This window comes from Toxorhynchites rutilus, chromosome 2 (assembly GCF_029784135.1).
Source record: "Toxorhynchites rutilus septentrionalis strain SRP chromosome 2, ASM2978413v1, whole genome shotgun sequence".
Classification (NCBI taxonomy): Eukaryota; Metazoa; Arthropoda; class Insecta; order Diptera; family Culicidae; genus Toxorhynchites; species Toxorhynchites rutilus.
Window position 1 is genome coordinate 202,592,117 of NC_073745.1, and position 20,852 is coordinate 202,612,968.

At 37.4% G+C, this 20,852-nt stretch overlaps 1 protein-coding gene across 2 annotated transcripts in view; it reads left to right on the top strand.

Annotated features, from left to right (window-relative positions):
* Positions 1 to 20,852, top strand: part of LOC129769193 (serine-rich adhesin for platelets-like) — a 43,810-nt gene that overhangs the window by 14,245 nt on the left and 8,713 nt on the right. For both annotated transcript variants that reach the window (XM_055771289.1, XM_055771290.1), the window contains exon 2: positions 11,338 to 11,639. In XM_055771289.1, coding sequence (XP_055627264.1) covers positions 11,546 to 11,639 — 94 coding nt within the window. In that variant the 5' untranslated portion in view covers positions 11,338 to 11,545. The remainder of the gene's footprint in view (positions 1 to 11,337; positions 11,640 to 20,852) is intronic.

The following is a 20,852-nucleotide window of genomic DNA, read 5'->3' on the forward strand; positions in this document are numbered from 1 at the left end:
TTTCTACTTACGAATATTTTCGATGGTACAGATTTTTGGAAACAAAAAGTACAGATGAGTAAGATTTTTACCCCCCCTGGTACAGATTAAAATGTGGCAACACTGGGGTAGTGGTTACGAAACTGTCCACACTTGTCCATGGTGAGGGAGGAGGGGGTAGAGATAATTTCCACGTATATAGAAATAACCTACAGGTATGCTACACTACTCGATACATTATTGTGAGTTCTAATATTCAATGTTAGCATATATTATACTTAATGAAAACTTTACAGCAAAAATTACAATTATATTGTCAGTGGTTTGTGTTGTGGTTGGTATCAGGTTGTCTCGTTTCAAATACTCTGGGTTCAGCAGTAAAACTTATGCTTTCTATATTTGTTTATAGCCTGTGTAATGAAACGCAACATACCTGAAAATTTTATATGCGTTGCTCTTAAACGAGCAATTTCTACAAAACGGTGCTATTCGTATGCCCAACTAGCCCCTTTATATGGTCGGGGTTCTGCCAAAACGAACCAAGCGTCATTTTTTTCAAAATTGAGTTACGTATGGACTGTAACCTGACCATACCATTCGGACAATTGACAACAGCTCCAAAAGAAAAATTCTGTGTACCAGACTGGTAAAAAAACGAAATTGCATTCAACCAAAGCGAACCATAAACCCACAATATGGCATCGGACGATAGTGATCGTTTTCTCCAAGAAGGCAGATCCGAATCTTTAACAGATTTTTCTGTTTCTAACAGCTCCTGGGATCAGCTGTCGTCGAGATCTTATGAGAAAGACAGCTTAAGGACTGCAATGAAGTGTAGAAGCGCTGATCTGCATTTTCAAAATCCCGTTCAACCACAGCGAACCAAGTGTAATGCACTCTTAAATCAATTTATCATCATTTATCAAGATATTATTTTGTCATAAACAGCAAAAGTGAGTCGATATATATACCATTCATAAAATTAGTCAAGAGCGTTGCAAAATACTAATATGTTGTGTAATGATATTATGTAATAGTTAACATGTGCTTGGTTCGCTGTGGCTGCAAAGAGAACGAAAGTTATGCGTGTCAAGCAGAAGCATAATTTTGTTTCATTTTTTTCATATTTCTAAAGGTTCTAAAAAAGAAATTGACGATGATGTGTGCTTACAGCATGAAAAGTAGTATTATGTTTGACATCCTGTTTGTAGCACGTGAGCAACAAAATATCAGATTTGATCCGTCAGAGTCAATTAGTGGGAGCCCAAACTTCAAATTGAAATATCTCAAAATAATGTTTTTTGGCGCTTGGTTCGTTTTGGCAGAACCCCGACCATATGTGAAAAAGAATATTCATGAAAAATAAAAAAAAACAATTTTAAAAGCGATTTCCATTAACATTTAAAACTAATACATACAATAATCCTTTGTTTGACGTTAGAACCGATTTTTTTCATGATTAGTAACCACTTTCAGAACAAATTTTATAAAGCGCAAACAGTGAATGATTTTCCGAAAATCGGCACCATGTTCGTATATTTTAACGTAATTTTGGATATATTTCCTGTCATCGTACGTAGGATTTTTTTTGAAAATATTGTTTTTTAGGAAATGTCGATATTTTTTGTAAAACAAATGCATTTTTGCATCCAATATCGAGACAAAAACATCCACCAAAATATTATTTTCAAATTATCGAAAAAATCCTACGTACGATGACAGGGAATTTAGTGGCGGATTTATTTCTAAAACTATTTCATCAAAATCGGTAATCGGAGGTAGAACTCAAGCTCCCTACGCTTTCGAAGACTCCACTAATTGGCTTGTAACTTCGGAATGGAGCATCGGGCAAACATGGGACAAAAACTACTGCAGTGACCCTCTCCCACGAATAGAACATCTCAGACAATTTCAATATGAATAAGGTATTTACAATAAGAAAGATTCCTACTGAAATTAGGGGAGAAATCCAACCAAGGATTTTCCAACAGGAACGATGGAATTTTCCATACTGTGCAAGTGGAAAGTTCCCTACACATAGCAGGTAGCCAGTAAGTTAGTTCTAACGTTTTTAGAGTTCTGTACATCCTTACAGAGGGATCGAGGATTAGAGAGAAAAAATAAAACAGTTGATAGTTGAACATCGAGAAGAACAGTTGTTTCTCTCGATAGAACAAAAAAGAAAAGTGCCCCAAACCGCTGTGGCGTTACACTACACTCAAGTAGACATCCCAGAGAACAGTTTAAACCAGAAATTTTTTTTTTTCAAGTTTCCATAGTGTGCTACCCCCCTTAAGGTGAATAAATTCACCCGAAAAAGAGTGAGACGACTCATAGAATATGTTTGCTGTCAGCAGAAATAAAAAAACGCTCATTTTGAGATCCAAAATGTTTTTATAATTTGGTTCTGATCGATAGTCAATTTGTTGATATGGCCGATAAAGTGAGCAGAAAGAATTAATGTGATTGTCGAAATCAATTCACTGATCCAGAATGGCCTTTTACTACTGTTTATTCAAGCGGCAGGACGATATATATATATATATATATATATATATATATATATATATATATATATATATATATATATATATATATATATATATATATATATATATATATATATATATATATATACATATATATATATATATATATATATATATATATATATATATATATATATATATATATATATATTATATTATATACTATATAATATATATATATATATATATATATATATAGTATATATATATATATATATATATATATATATATACATATATATATATATATATATATATATATATATATATATATATATCGTCCTGCCGCTTGAATAAACAGTAGTAAAAGGCCATTTGGGATCAGTGAATTGATTTCGACAATCATTAATTCTTTCTGCTCACTTTTATCGGCCATATCAACAAATTGACTATCGATCAGAACCAAATTAATAAAAACATTTTGGATCTCAAAATGAGCGTTTTTTATTTCTGCTGACAGCAAACATATTCTATGAGTCGTCTCACTCTTTTTCGGTGAATTTATTCACCTTAAGGGGGTAGCACACTATGGAAACTTGAAAAAAAAAAAATTTCTGGTTTAAACTGTTCTCTGGGATGTCTACTTGAGTGTAGTGTAACGCCACAGCGGTTTGGGGCACTTTTCTTTTTTGTTCTATCGAGAGAAACAACTGTTCTTCTCGATGTTCAACTATCAACTGTTTTATTTTTTCTCTCTAATCCTCGATCCCTCTGTAAGGATGTACAGAACTCTAAAAACGTTAGAACTAACTTACTGGCTACCTGCTATGTGTAGGGAACTTTCCACTTGCACAGTATGGAAAATTCCATCGTTCCTGTTGGAAAATCCTTGGTTGGATTCTCCCCTAATTTCAGTAGGAATCTTTCTTATTGTAAATACTTATTCATATTGAAATTGTCTGAGATGTTCTATTCGTGGGAGAGGGTCACTGCAGTAGTTTTTGTCCCATGTTTGCCCGATGCTCCATTCCGAAGTTACAAGCCAATTAGTGGAGTCTTCGAAAGCGTAGGGAGCTTGAGTTCTACCTCCGATTACCGATTTTGATGAAATAGTTTTAGAAATAAATCCGCCACTAAATTCCCTGTCATCGTACGTAGGATTTTTTCGATAATGAAAAATAATATTTTGGTGGATGTTTTTGTCTCGATATTGGATGCAAAAATGCATTTGTTTTACAAAAAATATCGACATTTCCTAAAAAACAATATTTTCAAAAAAAATCCTACGTACGATGACAGGAAATATATCCAAAATTACGTTAAAATATACGAACATGGTGCCGATTTTTCGGAAAATCATTCACTGTTTGCGCTTTATAAAATTTGTTCTGAAAGTGGTTAATAATCATGAAAAAAATCGGTTCTAACGTCAAACAAAGGATTATTGTATGTATTAGTTTTAAATGTTAATGGAAATCGCTTTTAAAATTGTTTTTTTTTAATTTTTCATGAATATTCTTTTTCACATATGGTCGGGGTTCTGCCAAAACGAACCAAGCGCCAAAAAACATTATTTTGAGATATTTCAATTTGAAGTTTGGGCTCCCACTAATTGACTCTGACGGATCAAATCTGATATTTTGTTGCTCACGTGCTACAAACAGGATGTCAAACATAATACTACTTTTCATGCTGTAAGCACACATCATCGTCAATTTCTTTTTTAGAACCTTTAGAAATATGAAAAAAATGAAACAAAATTATGCTTCTGCTTGACACGCATAACTTCGTTCTCTTTGCAGCCACAGCGAACCAAGCACATGTTAACTATTACATAATATCATTACACAACATATTAGTATTTTGCAACGGCTCTTGACTAATTTTATGAATGGTATATATATCGACTCACTTTTGCTGTTTATGACAAAATAATATCTTGATAAATGATGATAAATTGATTTAAGAGTGCATTACACTTGGTTCGCTGTGGTTGAACGGGATTTTGAAAAATGCAGATCAGCGCTTCTACACTTCATTGCAGTCCTTAAGCTGTCTTTCTCATAAGATCTCGACGACAGCTGATCCCAGGAGCTGTTAGAAACAGAAAAATCTGTTAAAGATTCGGATCTGCCTTCTTGGAGAAAACGATCACTATCGTCCGATGCCATATTGTGGGTTTATGGTTCGCTTTGGTTGAATGCAATTTCGTTTTTTTACAGTCTGGTACACAGAATTTTTCTTTTGGAGCTGTTGTCAATTGTCCGAATGGTATGGTCAGGTTACAGTCCATACGTAACTCAATTTTGAAAAAAATGACGCTTGGTTCGTTTTGGCAGAACCCCGACCATATAAAGGGGCTAGTTGGGCATACGAATAGCACCGTTTTGTAGAAATTGCTCGTTTAAGAGCAACGCATATAAAATTTTCAGGTATGTTGCGTTTCATTACACAGGCTATAAACAAATATAGAAAGCATAAGTTTTACTGCTGAACCCAGAGTATTTGAAACGAGACAACCTGATACCAACCACAACACAAACCACTGACAATATAATTGTAATTTTTGCTGTAAAGTTTTCATTAAGTATAATATATGCTAACATTGAATATTAGAACTCACAATAATGTATCGAGTAGTGTAGCATACCTGTAGGTTATTTCTATATACGTGGAAATTATCTCTACCCCCTCCTCCCTCACCATGGACAAGTGTGGACAGTTTCGTAACCACTACCCCAGTGTTGCCACATTTTAATCTGTACCAGGGGGGGTAAAAATCTTACTCATCTGTACTTTTTGTTTCCAAAAATCTGTACCATCGAAAATATTCGTAGTAGAAAAAAATCTATTTTATTGGCATGAAAAAAATACTCATTTATTTACTACAAATACTACATTCACATTTGCAAGTCATTCTTGTGTTGATGATGCTTATACATCGTTTTTTTTTATCTAGACTGCATACTATCATTTATTAATATTTTCGAGCTGCCACCACGATGTTTGATCAAATCTTTTGATCTCAAAATAACGTTCATCGTATCGTTGCTGAGCCGATTTTGAAGCTTATTTTTGTTCTAATAATATTCAGAAACAAAATCGTGGTCGAGGAGTGAGGTATAGTGAGAACGTTACAAACATGGCATCGTAGCGCCGAATCCCTTTTTTGTCTACCAATCCTGCACATGCTTCTTCTTCTTCTTCTTGAATGGCGTTCACGTTCCCTGTGGAACTTTTGCCGTCTCAACGTATGCATTAACTAGCGTCATTTGGTAATACTAAGTTGAGATTTCTTCAGCCAAATAACACGCCTTGAATGTATTCCGAGGGGCAAGCTCTAGAATACGCGTGACCACAGTGCAAGTCGAAGGAAATTTCTTTGACGAAAAATCCCTCCGACCAGAACGGGAATCGAACCCGCACACCCGGCATGATAATGTGAGACGCTAACCACTCGGCCACGGGTGCACCATCCTGCACATGCTCGTCTTCTGAAACTGTCCTTACAGAGTAATTTTACCTTTAGGATACGGAATACATTCCCCAGATCCTGTATATTCCCATCGTAGAACCGTAGAAACGCCTGAAATACATTGCTATAATACATTGGATATTGGCTATATAGGTGTATATGTCCCTCAAAAATGCTCAAGATGGTCAGGGATTTTCTCACATGCATAACTAGCACACAAAACCAGTGAATGACATGTACATTTGACGACTAGTACATCTGGGCAATCGATTTTTATCCAGCGCATTACGGAACTCGAAACCCCTATCATCACAGTCGCACCGTTCGATGCGAATCCTTTCAGACGATCCGATTCGCCTTAATAAAACTGATCAATTATTGCATTGTAAATACTTTTATTATCAGCCGATAGCCAAGCGATACTGCGGCGTAAAAATTGGCATGTACCATAATGTTGCTTTGTTCAAATGTAAGAAATTTCAGATACGGAAAAAATCTGTACCAATCTGTACTTTTTGACGGAAATCTGTACTCTGTACCGTACAGAATCTGTACCAAAAATAGCGAAAAAAATCTGTAACTTTCCAATTAAATCTGTACGTGTGGCAACACTGATTTTACAACTTACTTCTGAACAAAGTTTGATAGTTTTTTTGAATGTTTATTCTAATTGGTATTGTTATATAGCGCATTTCATTAATCTTACCTTGAGGTTCTGAAGTATATGTCAATAAATGTGAAAGAAGAATATATTGTGCAGCTGCGAACTATATTTTATTAGTTTAGAAATGATAATTGGCTTGATAAATTGCTCATTGAGTGAATATAGCCCCAGTTCTTCCACACAAACGGAACTGTGATAACTTAATTTGTTTTTTCAGCTTTAAAGTTTTGGTTGTACTCAAACTATATCCATAAAATTAATCATTGAATCGGTATGTAACAGGAAAACCTTTGACTTGTGAAGTGGTCGTTTGGAGGATCTAGGTTAATCTAATGTATAGTATAGGCCCAAAATAATAAAAATACAATGTCACAATCATTCAAATTCTCGAGCACAAATGAACTAATGTCTTCTAATGACAATATATATTCAAACCGCTCAAAGTTCTTCAGAATTTGAAGTAATGTCGCTTTTTTGTTGAATTCATTTTATACGTTTGTGGATTTTTTGCTTGGAAAAGTTTAAAAAAAGCAAATGAATGACCCCGGTACAAAAGTCTCCGATATTTAGTTGGAAGTTCATGGAAATACGATCTCTCAAAAATCCAGATACACTATCACACTGAAATGTCTCCCCAATAAGTCAAATGTCTTCAAACCTGACATCTCTGGTTTCGACCCACTTGTCCAAACGTTTTAGAATCATTTTCTATAACAATTTACGAATACAGGATAACATTGCAATCGGCCTATACGAATTGTGATTAGGGATTGCATTACCGTGCCAAAATTTCAATAACCGGTTATTCGATAATGAAAATTTCTTTACCGGTAAAACCGGTAAATTACCGGTGAAAAAATACTTTGAAATAAACCATTTTCTTGAAGAAACGGCTTTTATTGATAATAATTAGTTTACAAGAACACATTTTTCAAGTTTTTGCTACTTAGTAGCTACTTCACTACTACTTAGAGACACAAATAATTTTAAGTTTGTCGTTTTCTGATCTTAATCGAATCTCACGAACGAAATTCCAGGAGAGAAAAACGCATGTTCATAGTTCAATGATGTTGGGCGTACAGTACGAAAAGCATCGAATACCATTGTCATGTATTTGCCTCTGATGCCCTCTTGAACGACGATTGCTGCAATCAAAGGTACTAATTTGATTGCTGCAATCGTCGTTCATGTTTTCTCTCGATGCTCAACTATTCTGCAGGTTCTGCATCGTCCAATGGTTTTTCCCTGTTGTTGTCCAGCACTGAAGTCTGAAGTCACGAACGATTTCAAATGCCGATCCACTGTATAAATCGGTACCAAAGAATCGATCTTTGAAAAACGAAATGTATTTTTTTTACAATTTCTTTATTTACTCTATATGAGAGCCGTCTTTTCTTTAAACAGGGAATACAAATTTTATATTTCTATTCAAACATCAGAGACATTTAATTTTGTTACTCATTATGAAGGCCACACAAAATTTAAAGCTCAGAAAAATTGCATTTCCCAGAGCACTCATTTTGAAACGTGGTGGAATTAATTAAATAAACTAATTGAAAATTATTACTAGAAATTCAACAACTGGTATTTGTTCAGAACTCAGCTAGTAAACATCCCATGGAATCCGTCCGTGCTACATTGAAAAACAAATCTATAAAAAGTTTTTCTAAGATCGAAAAAATCGGAAGAAAAAGATCGATTTTCGCGATTTTTTCGAGTACAAAGAATCGATCCAAAAAATTGAAATGGAAAAGATCGATCTTCTAAAAATCGATCCAAGATCGCCCAATCCTAGTCACGACCACGAGCAGAATGATTATTCATATACGCGAGCAAATCTACCTATACAAAACGTTCATCCTTTGTTTCAGGGTTCCAAGCAGCTGCTTCGAAATTTCTGATGGTTGCTCCGATAGCTTTTCTAACATAAATTGAAATCCGACGTCAGGTTCATAAAGGGCGCAGTTCTTCCGCCATAGCAGTTCAACAGCGATGAGAACTGGTTCGAGGGCATCGCTGAAGCTTATCCTGTGTCTTCAGATTGAGCAGCTCTGAAGCTCGGAGGTCCTAGAACCGGCGCAACACTACCAGTTGCGTTTTTCGATCTTATTTTGACTCTCGAGTGATTTAATCGAAGATTTAATCTTGTTCGACCCCGGAGCTGAATTGTTACATGAGAGTAGGGCAATTGAGAACTCCACCATCGAAAAATTCTCATAATCGTTTGGAAGCGGAATGTCGCGTACGGTGTGTTGTGCAGGGACAGAATCGAGGCAAACCTACCTTGGAAATTTGATAATCCAACAATCAGAGTACTCCTCACTTTCGTTTGTATGGCTCCAGCCACGCATTCTCTTAGCCGTATTCCAAAGAGTGTTCATAGCGGTCTCCCTTGACAAACCATTGACGAACTTCCGCTAATATCCACGCTTTTTTACTTTATTCAAACCATTGAATTCTAGAGCTTGGTGTTTTCGAAACCATTCCACTAATCCAGTTTTTCTGATTTTTTTGAAAGCGGATGATTTTCCAAGATAAAGCTTTGAGCACTCCTTGTCCCACCAAAGTGATGGAGGACGACGGTAGCAGGTGCACGTTTCTTTTGAGCTTGTAGTGCCCTATCGTAAATCAAACCTTATATAAAGTTATACTCTTCGAGGGGAGGAAGTTCATGCATCGAAACTATTGCTTCAGATATCCCGCAAATTTTCTCCAGTCAATATTTTTCGACTGACTCATTAGATCTTGATTCATTAGCGATAGATGAAATCATTGGCAGGTGATCACTACCGTGGGGATCTTCGATTACCTTGCATGTACAATCCAGGGATAGAAGAAGAGCAGAGAGATATGTCTAGCATACTTGTCCGTGCCGAATAGTTGGCTATCCTAGTTGCTTCCCCAATATTTAAAACTGTCATGTTGAAGTTGTCGCACAGATCATAAATCAACGTGGCACGGTTGTCATCGTAGAGTGACCCCAATGCTGTTCCAGCTCCGGCAATGCCTCTGTGATATGAAAAACTGATGGCGGCCTACCATAGTTCTGGGAGGAATATATATCGAAGTAATGCAATTGATTTGTGTCTGGCAAGCGACAACTTCAATGCCTGTAATCGATGGGATAGTGACTCTATAGAAGGAGTGAGGTTTTTTGATCCCGAATAGTACGCCACCAAACGAGTCGTTTCGATCGAGGCGAATAATTACAAAATAGACATTTATCGATATTGTTAATGATAATAATTTACAAAATGAGCAAAAACAAGCATAGTCCACTAATTATTCTACTACAAACTGAACAAGGATATACTTGTTGCAATAGTGGGAAAAAGATATATTCATAGGTATGTTTTTTTCTTTGGACACTTCCAGATATCATTTGTCAGATCTAATAGCATAAAAAGTAGTAGCCCTCGATCTTTTGGTTTTTGAAATATACTCGATGAAGGTACTGCTGAAGTGTCTTCATAAACTAACTACCCTCAAGGGAAGAGAACAAAGAAAAATTTTCGGTACCCGTTGGAATGTTTGGAAGGTTTGCTATTAATATTCTTCTTCTATCGATTTTAGTCACTTTTTTTTCAATTTCCTGAATTTATCTGTAGAAAACAGAGAAAAGTTTCGAGATTTCAAAGATGAAAATTTCAGAAATTGTTCAAGACGAGAAAAGTTCTATCAAATTATTTTTAAATTTATTTTGTAAATACATTTTATACCCGAAGTAGTTTATACTACAGGGTGGGCCATTTAAAGTGGAAGGATTTGTTTTTGCAATAGCAAAGTAAAGAAGTGGAATTTTAAATTATTTTTTTTTGAAATTCATTTATTTTGTCCAAGGAGATTTGTTCTAACTACTTTTTGATTATGATATCTCGTAAATGACCGCCTCTGGCCTTGACCGCAAAATGTGCCCTTTTTTCGGCATTTTCCATCACTTTGCCCAATGTTTCGGCCGATATGGCAGCAATTTCTTGTCGGATGTTGTCTTTCAGCGCAGCCAGGGTCCTTGGTTTACCAGTGTATACCTTGGATTTTAAATATCCCCATAAAAAAAAGTCAGGAGGCGTCAAATCAGGTGATCTCGGTGGCCAGTCATAATCGCCGTTTTTCGATATTAATCTTCCGGGGAACATTTCGCGCAATAATTTGGTCGTGGCAGCCGCTGTATGGCATGTAGCGCCGTCCTGTTGGAACCAGTAATTGTCCAATTCATTTTCACGAACAAATGGCAATAAAAAGATGCCTAACTCTTGCGAACGATGGCGACCTGATGTCGATGGAGTCTCTGCAACACTGGCTCGAACGGCATCAATATTCTCGTCGAAACGTCTTGGTCGTTGTCTGGACAGATGACTGACATTACCAACACTACCAGACGATATAAATTTGGCATATAATCGACGTATAGTGTTGTCTCCAGGCGATGTTTTAACTTTATTTTTATTTCTCCACGCACGTTTAGTTAACACAATTGAGAAGTTATTTTGAATGTACAGCTGAACAATTTCAGCGCGTTGTTTAGGTGTGTATTGTTCCATGGTTAAAATTGTACTGAAATGACGCTTCCAACGCGGTATGGCAATTTTTAATCTGACATCTCTGTCAAAAAGTTATGGGGTTGCCAGATGCTTCCACTTTAAATGGCCCACCCTGTAGTTGATCTATATTTCTCATTGTTCTACATTAACCTTGATAATAGGTAATTCAAAATCATACCTAATTTCCAGGCATCAACTGCAGCCACAAAGGGCAGGATCCTAGGCAACAGACGCTTTGGTATACCTGTACGGAAATTAGGTGCGCTGGAAACTGGTAAGACGACGCTATCGTTGCTACACATAACAAAAACAGTCACGTGAAAACTGCTGAAGAGAGAACAACGACAGGAGAAAGGAGAAACAAGCATCTTTAACCCACACACAAAAAAACAGCAGAATGAGCACCCGGGACAGCACCAGCCTGCTCAAATTTAAAGGCCAAAAATGGAAAGTGTTCGCCGAGCTGACGAACAAGTGGGCCGGTTTAGACTGTAAGTACACTTTGTTATCCCACCACATCACGACAACTCTAGAGCAGTACGAATTGCATTTATGAATGATCAATTATACATGGCACATAATGCAAGAAGCACTACGTGAAGAAGGCTTAGTTCCTCAGGGACGTTAGAATCTCTTCAGATGTAGTTTTTCAACAAAATGAATATGTAATCCACCATCCACCGTCTAATCCGTGCATTTATCGATCTATTCCCAAATTGTCAATGGTCTTTTTCAAATACTATTTGTTAATAGTTTGGTCAGTTTTTTAAATAAATTCAATTTCTTGTACAACATTTAGTATGGGTTCAAAAATAGACTGGTGTCATTTTTTTGATTGAAAAATAATCCATGATTATTTTTATTTTCTCTATAGAAAGACGAAAATTAAATGTTTCGCCATGCTTTCGTCGTTTTACGATATCTTCTCTAGAGAAAATACACCTGAATATCTGCAAATGATCTCTCTATTCTCTATAGAATTATCTACCCCTTCTAGTTAATTAGATTATATTTTTATTCTTACCCTCAGGTAGAATTCACCTATCTTTTCCAAAAGTCTTACCAACCCGAACAGAGGCAATTGTTAATAAATGTATCCTTGGTAGTCTCTTCATCGATTTAAAAAAAAAATTCTGCTCCCAGAACCACAATATCCCATTGCACAAAATAGTAAATTACGAAACACGTGGATTATGTCACGATATATCATCAGCTTGTAGTAATAGAGGCGAATGAACTGCAAAGTTTAAAACCTCTTAAAAACAAAGAAGCAAGCAAGCTTGTAGTTATTTGGGCAAAAGACAACAGTATGTGCTGTTCAAAGATACTCAAAGCACCCTCCGAGCTGTGGATATTGTGCCACAAATCATTGGCCCTTCTTTACATAAACCATATAAGGAATTTGCTATTAAAGCAATGTCAAAGTTTTTTTTGTGGACCATACAGCCTTATTCTACCCAAATCATACAATATCTTCTGTATATATGCATAAATGATAATTGGAAATCACGAGATATTTTTTTTTTTTTTTTTATTAAATCGTTTATTTTTACAGGCTCAGTTACATAAGTTTAAAGGAGCCAAACTCCTATTTGTATAGTTACAAGTATACATAAACATTTTTTATTAATTCTAATGTTAATGAGGTAGAGAACCGATTACTCGCGGCTTGCTCGAGTTTAGAAGGGTGACATTTTGTTTCAGGAAAAGGATGGGATATAAGGATATGTTGACAATGTTCACACTCACATTCGCACTCACATTCATCATACTCAATTCTTAAGCCTATCTTATATCTAACATGTATTTACATTTCACCTTATTCTATTGTTAGTAAGAAGGGATTTGATTTCTCGCGAAGGAAAAGGAAAAGGAGAATATAAGGATATAAGGACAATCACACACGAAGATCGATAGCTTTTAGGAAGACATATATTTGGGACATGTAATCAAGGTCTAACCGAGCCAACACATCTCTCACCGGCACATTGGGCTGCCTTCCTCTAGCCCGAAGAAAGTTTTCTAAATTCGATCTGGCAACAAGATACTCCTCGCACGACCAAACAACGTGTTCGATGTCGTGGTAACCTTGGCCACAAGCACAGATATTGCCATCGGCAAGATTAAAACGAAAGAGTAGCGCGTCTAACGAACAGTGATTGGACATGAGTCGAGAGAAGGTGCGAATAAAGTCCCGACTTAAGTCCAGACTTTTGAACCATGGTTTGAGGCTAACCTTAGGGATAATCGAGTGAAGCCACCGACCCAATTCATCTTCGTTCCACTTACGTTGCCAGTTAACGATGGTATTTTTACGGACTAAAGAATAAAATTCATTGAAGGCGATTTGACGCTGATAAATATCGCCTTCAATTGCACCTACCTTTGCCAATGAGTCAGCCCTCTCGTTACCCGGAATTGAGCAATGTGAAGGGACCCAGACAAAGGTAATGACATAACAGCGTCTGGATAAAGCACTCAAAATTTCTCGTATTCTCTCAAGGAAGTACGGCGAGTGCTTTTCCGGCCTCACTGAACGGATAGCTTCGACAGAGCTAAGACTATCCGTTACAATGTAATAGTGTTCAACAGGTCGTGAGGCGACGCTGTCCAGCGCCCAATGTATTGCTGCCAATTCAGCAATATACACAGAGCAAGGATTCTGAAGACTGTGGGAGGTGCTAAAAATTTCGTTGAACACTCCAAATCCTGTGGACTCATTCATAGAGGACCCATCAGTAAAGTACATATTATCACAATTGACACGCCCATACTTTGCATTGAAGATCGTAGGAACGATCCCCGATCGATGATAATCTGGAATTCCATGGATTTTCTCCTTCATGAACAGATCAAAATGTACAGAGGAATTGATGTAGTCAGGAAAACAAACACGGTTGGGAGTATACGAAGAAGGATCAACCTGCATGGAGATGAATTCATGATATGAGCTCATGAATCCTGAATGAAAATTTAGCTCGATAAGCTGCTCAAAATTTCCGATCACCAATGGGTTCATAACCTTACACCGGATGAGGAACCGAAGCGATAATAAATTGAAGCGATCTTTTAGTGGGAGTAGGCCTGCCAAAACCTCGAGACTCATGGTATGCGTTGAGGGCATACATCCCAACGCAATACGGAGACAAAGATACTGAATTCGCTCGAGTTTAATGAGATGTGTTTTGGCAGCTGATTGAAAACAGAAACTGCCATACTCCATCACTGAGAGAATAGTTGTTCGATACAACATTATAAGATCTTCGGGATGGGCTCCCCACCAGGTGCCGGTAATTGTACGGAGAAAGTTTATTCTTTGTTGGCATTTTTTACTCAGATACCTAATATGGGCCCCCCAAGTACATTTGGAGTCGAACCAGACCCCAAGATACTTGAATGACATAGCATGAGTGATCGGTTTACCCAAAAGTTGAAGCTTTGGTTTTGCTGGTCTATGCTTCCTAGAAAAAACCACCATCTCTGTTTTCTCCGTGGAGAATTCGATCCCTAGCCCAATGGCCCAGGTTGAAAAATTGTTCAAAGTATCTTGTAAGGGTCCTTGCAGGTTGGATTCGTTTGATCCTACGACAGACACCACTCCGTCATCTGCAAGTTGTCTTAGGCTGCAATTTTGTGTAAGACAATTGTCGATGTCGCTTACATAGAAGTTGTACAAAAGGGGGCTTAAACATGAGCCCTGGGGGAGGCCCATGTAGGAGACCCGATTTACTGTCGAATCCCCGTGAGAAAAGTTCAACTTTTTCTCACAAAGCAAGTTATATAACATATTATTCAACAGAGGCGGTAGACCCCGAGAGTGTAATTTGTCTGACAAAACCTCTATTGAAACAGAATCAAAGGCCCCCTTTATGTCCAAGAATACTGAAGCCATTTGTTTTTTTTCGGCGTAAGCCATTTGAATTTCTGAAGAAAGCAACGCAAGACAATCATTCGTCCCCTTGCCCCTGCGGAACCCATATTGTGTATCTGAGAGTAGGCCATTCGTTTCGACCCATCGATCAAGGCGAAACAAGATCATTTTCTCCAACAATTTCCGTATACAAGACAGCATTGCTATTGGACGGTACGAATTGAAGTCGGATGCGGGTTTTCCGGGTTTTTGAATAGCTATAATTCGCACTTGTCTCCAATCATCTGGAACAATATTATGCTCCAGAAACCGATTGAATAAATTCAACAAGCGATGTTTCGCCACATCAGGGAGGTTTTTTAACAAGTTGAACTTAATTCTATCCGTTCCTGGAGCCGAATTGTTACAAGAAAGGAGAGCAAGAGAGAATTCTACCATCGAAAACTCGGAATCAAGATCGCACCTATCTTGTGGTATATCTCGAACAATTTTTTGCACAGGAACGGAATCGGGACAAACCTTCCGTGCAAAATTAAAAATCCATCGATGTGAATATTCTTCGCTTTCATTCGATGAAGAGCGATTTCTCATGTTTCGAGCCACTTTCCATAATTTTTTCATTGACGTTTCTCGTGACAAACCTCCCACGAAATTTCGCCAATAAGCACGTTTTTTCCCTTTGATCAAGTTTTTAAATTGATTTTCAAGGTCCAAATACGTTTGAAAATTCTCAATGGTTCCACGTTTCCGAAAAGCTTTAAATGCGTTCGATTTATCCTGATAAAGCTTGGAACATTGGCTATCCCACCATGGATTGGGAGGCCTTTGACGAAAAGTGGAGCCTGGGATGGGTTTCGTTTGAGCGCGAACCGCGCTGTCATATATCAAACGAGAAAGGAAGTTATACTCCTCCAATGGAGGCAAACCATCTCTGGAATTGATGGCTAGAGCAATCGCGTCCGCATATTTTTTCCAGTCAATGTGTCTTGTGAGGTCATATGCCATGTTTATAGATTCAGAAGAATTCGAACCAATGGTGATGGAAATTTTGATTGGCAAGTGATCACTACCGTTGGGGTCCTGGATTACATTCCACTTGCAATCTAACGATAGTGAATTCGAGCAAAGCGAGAGGTCAAGAGCACTTGGGTTAGCAGGAGGTTTAGGAACACGTGTTGTTTCCCCAGTATTCAAAACGGTCATATTGAAGCTGTTACAAAGGTCATATATCATCGATGAACGATTGTCGTCGTACTGTTCCCCCCAGGCAGTTCCGTGAGAGTTGAAGTCTCCCAAGATCAATCGTGGCTCAGGAAGGAGTGAGCACATGTCAACAAGTTGCTTGCGGCTAACCGCAGCTCTCGGAGGCCAATACAAGCTGACAATACAGAGGTCTTTGCCTCTGATGTTTGCATGACAAGCAACAGCTTCGATCCCCCCAATAGGTGGAAGGTCAATTCTAAAAAATGAGTGGCACTTATTGATCCCCAATAGCACCCCTCCGTATCTGTCAACACGGTCCAAGCGTATAATATTAAAATCGTGGAAAGAGATATCATCTCGCGAAGAAAGCCAAGTTTCGGACAGAGCAAAAACGTCACAATTGAAGTTATGAATTAAAAATTTGAATGTATCCAATTTAGGGATAAGACTACGACAATTCCACTGTAAAACAGTGATATCTCCGACCTCTCTATTTGAATTAGACATCAAGAGAGATAATCATTGCAAGGAGGGGCCATGTTTGCATCAATTGTTGCAAAATTGTCTTTAATACTGGAAGCATTGAAATGACAATGGTTCTGATGGAGTCGGAAACATTAAAACACTTGAAGATTTGGTCCAAAAGGTCAGACAACTTTATAAATCCCGATTGGGGAGTTGAGCTGGACGGAAAAATAGGGACATTTGGGGTTTTTGATGTCCCCTCGAGTGCTGGGTCGTTCGAAGGTGAACTATTCCCACGGAAGCCAGGAGGAACCTGATTTTGCTTGTCCGCTGCACTCGATTTTTTAGGCATGCTAACAGGAGGTATAACCGGAGGGGCTTGTCCTTGAACTTTGGGAGTGGTCACAGTTTTGCGCCGGGGATTCCCTTGGAAAATGAACGGTGTGCCCCCGTTAGCTGTGTCCGCTTCCATTTCGTCAACGGGTAACGTGGCGAAGACATTTTGTGTGATGATTGGTTGTTGTTGTTGGGCCAGTGGAGAAGCGCCCTTTAAAATATCCGCAAAAGTGCGTTTCGAGCGTTCCTTCAAAGAGCGCTTCTGTTTCTCCCAGCGACTCTTGTACGAGATATTTTGATACTAATTTACTTTCATTGAACTTATCAAAGATCAAATATATCGTGTTTCACACGCAGAGGAACAAATATTTCTTCGCCTGATAGTCCATCACTTGGGCCGGAAGTAATTGAATCAGTTTCTAATTTGTAATATTTATGCTTGGCTGTATGTGGCATCACATGTATCGTTTCAGTTAATGTACCTATAAACTTGTAGTGGTATACCTTCTCATCTGCAGTTTTTAATCATCGTATGCAGTGGCGTAGCGTGACCGGATGACACCCGGGGCGAGTTACTAGTTACTACAGGCCGGACTCGATTATATGTGATTTGATTATATACAATTTTGGACTCGATTATATACAGTTTGAAAAAAACAAAATTAACATTTCAAATATGACTTATTTTTAGAAAAAATGTAGCATTTCAACGTTGAAGTGAAATTTAAGTGGCTATTATAATGGGGTGAAATGGGGTAATGGTATGGTATGGGGTAAAAATCGTGATTTTTGAAGATTTTGCTTGAATTTTCACCAGGAATTGTTTATTTCGATGTTGTAGCGAAATTAAGAAATATAGAAGTTGGGTGTCAAAGGACAAATTGTACAGCAAAAAGAGAGCTTTAATTTGATTGATAGAAACAATCAAGTTTAATTAGATTTTTTAGGATAAGATTAAAAATTTCTAACATTAATGTTTTCATTTCCAACATGTTAGGGGCTGTCCACATACCACGTGGACAGAAAAACTACGATTTCAGACACCCCCCTCCCCCACTGTGGACAAACATGGACATTGTCTATACCCCTCCCCCTGTTGTCCACGTGGACATTTCTCCATTTCTTGGAAAAAATAATCGTAAAAATAGCTGAATTGCGCCTAAATTTAAGTTTATGTTCGTTTCTATTCTCTATAATATGTTTGTACATTATAAACATGTGAACATAATTAACAGAGGCAATTTCTTCTCAATTCTTTGACAGCTTTGGAGGACAACAACTCGTGAAGCTATTTGTATTGCTGTTTCTTCCTTCCAAATTTCATTTACCATGTGATCACGTTATAAAACATAATATTTACGTTATAGCAAAACATCACATGTAAATCTAATCTCGGACATTTTTCATCATAAACCGACGCAAGCTGGCTGAACTGTGAGTTTTCAAGAGAATAAGACAATGAAATCAAGTGCTTCGTAGTTGGAATACAGTGATTGAAAATCATAACATGTATAAGGATATAGACATGTTGTGTTCTGCTATGTAGTTTTGGCGAGTTCAACTCCAAAATTGCCGATCATTCATCAATTCTGCAACTTGCAGAATTTATCATCGCAGAACTTCTTTGTTTTATCGTTAAAAAACTGTGTCCAAAGAGTCGAAATTCTTTTTTTATCCCATTTGTTTATTTATTTAGGTTCATTAGCATTTTATCGTGTACATGTCACTTTTTTTGTCAAATCTATAAATAGCGCATGACACACTTGCCATATTAGGTGTAAGAATATTCTTTTTATACCATTGCATATGGTACATTATACAATAGCCATTAAGGCGTAAGAGTACTCTATCTGTTCTTCCATTGTCCAGCTGGACCACCGGACAGCGGACACAGTTAATATGATAATTGTTGTGTTATTAATAGAACAACAGCCCGATGTTTCTTGCAGAGCAGTGCAGTTGTAAGGATGAATCGATCTTATTTCGGCCGTGGATCGATCTCCATCGCTGATAATTGTTGCGTGGACGTAGTTATTCTGTTACAACACAAAGATGGTCAATTGAGGACCCTGAGTTTTAAACTCACGATAGATCGCTTACTAAGCGAACGCGCAACCAAAATTTTTGCCCTTCAATATTTTTTTATTGGGGGTCTAAACAAGTGATGAACAAAAATTGCAATATCTGATGATAGCGGGTAGACTATCACATCCTAGTTAAACTCTAAAAATTTTTGGAGGGGCTTCCATAGAAATATGAGGTTTGGCATTATTCTGGAAGAGGACGCCTTGGCCAATTCTGAACGTTTGTTCTAGATTGACGATTTTGCTTCGTTTAGTTACGAATAGTGCTTGTTGAAGTTTATCGATTGGATGTTTGGTAGAAGCTTATAATGCAGATTTTTTTTTCTATCTTACTAGACACAAAGAATGACTTTCTGCAGGTGAAGATCGGTTTTGGAGATATCTAATGATGGTTCATTTCGCTCACCTCAAAGATTTTTTTTTCGCCCAACATTGTTGTAAAGGATAATATTTTTCTTCGCCTGACACTATTTGCTTCAAACTGCGAGTTTTCATTGCATTTATGAAGCGAGTTGTTGATGGAGATACGATCCATTTCATGTTTTCGGTCAATAGGTGTAGAACTCATACATTGTAGCGTTTCTTAATCTAGTTTCACCAGGTGCTCATGAACATAGATACTTGTAAGGAACCTGCTAATTGATGTGTCGTATACCGAGGATTATTCTTCATCAGCGTCTCGATTCGATTATCATCAGTTGCGCACCCATACTTGCTGGACTACCCAATAACTAGAAGCGTATTCCACAAAATATTATAATTCACCGAAGAAGAGCATCGCTGCTAGGAAGACTTCTCTAAAGATAGGTCCCCGTGAATGAATTTGTTGTTCGAGTCCTTGAATAACATAAACGAAGCGGTTTTCACATTGAGAGCGGAAACTGAATCGAAACATCGAAAACAATGTCGTGTTTTATTAATATTACAACATTCCAACATGCTGCTACTCTCCCTTCGCACTCAGTAAAGAGAATATCACTTCACTTTCATACAGTCTCGGTTCGTTTCATGTTCATTTTATTCATTCTACACACATAAGCGAAGTTATTAAATCGTCAAATGAAAATGAAAGGTTCTTATAATTCATATAAGTGTCTTATTTCGAATGAAAATGTATAGCCCATTCGAATGGAATTGAATATAGCCCATTCGAGCCGTTTCAATCGTCAAATGAAAGCGTCTGCTTTCAAATTGAAAGGAAAAGACAGCAGAAAATAACGAAATTGAAGTATCGATGTTTCAGTAGGCGTAGTGATGAAGAGAAAAGGAAGAATTAAAACAGTCATTTTCATCTTTTAGTTTCGAAATTGTCAACATTCCGACATTCTTCCTTCGGAATGGAAGTGAACAGAGAAAATAACTTTTTTCTGCTCGCTGCGGCGTGTGTTTTGAAAATTGGATTAAAATGGTAGTTCACGCATTGAATAATCGTGAGTTCTAAGCTTTTCTTGAAGCGCAGTGTAGCGAAATTCCATATTTTACCGAGGTACGATGACTTAATAGACGAAAAATAGTGCAATGAGCTTCTGACCTACGTAAAGAAGTTGCAAAATTCATGTAAAGTAAGGGGAAACCGACTGAGAATAATAAAACGCGGAGTGGATGGCAAATTTAACTTTCCTGGCAGATATCGCAAACCAAGCGGAAGATTTGAACTTGGACCTGCAAGGTAAATTGAATCACAACATGAGCAACCAGGTTAAAACACTCGAAAACTAACTCAAGTTCAAAAAACAAATGGGAAA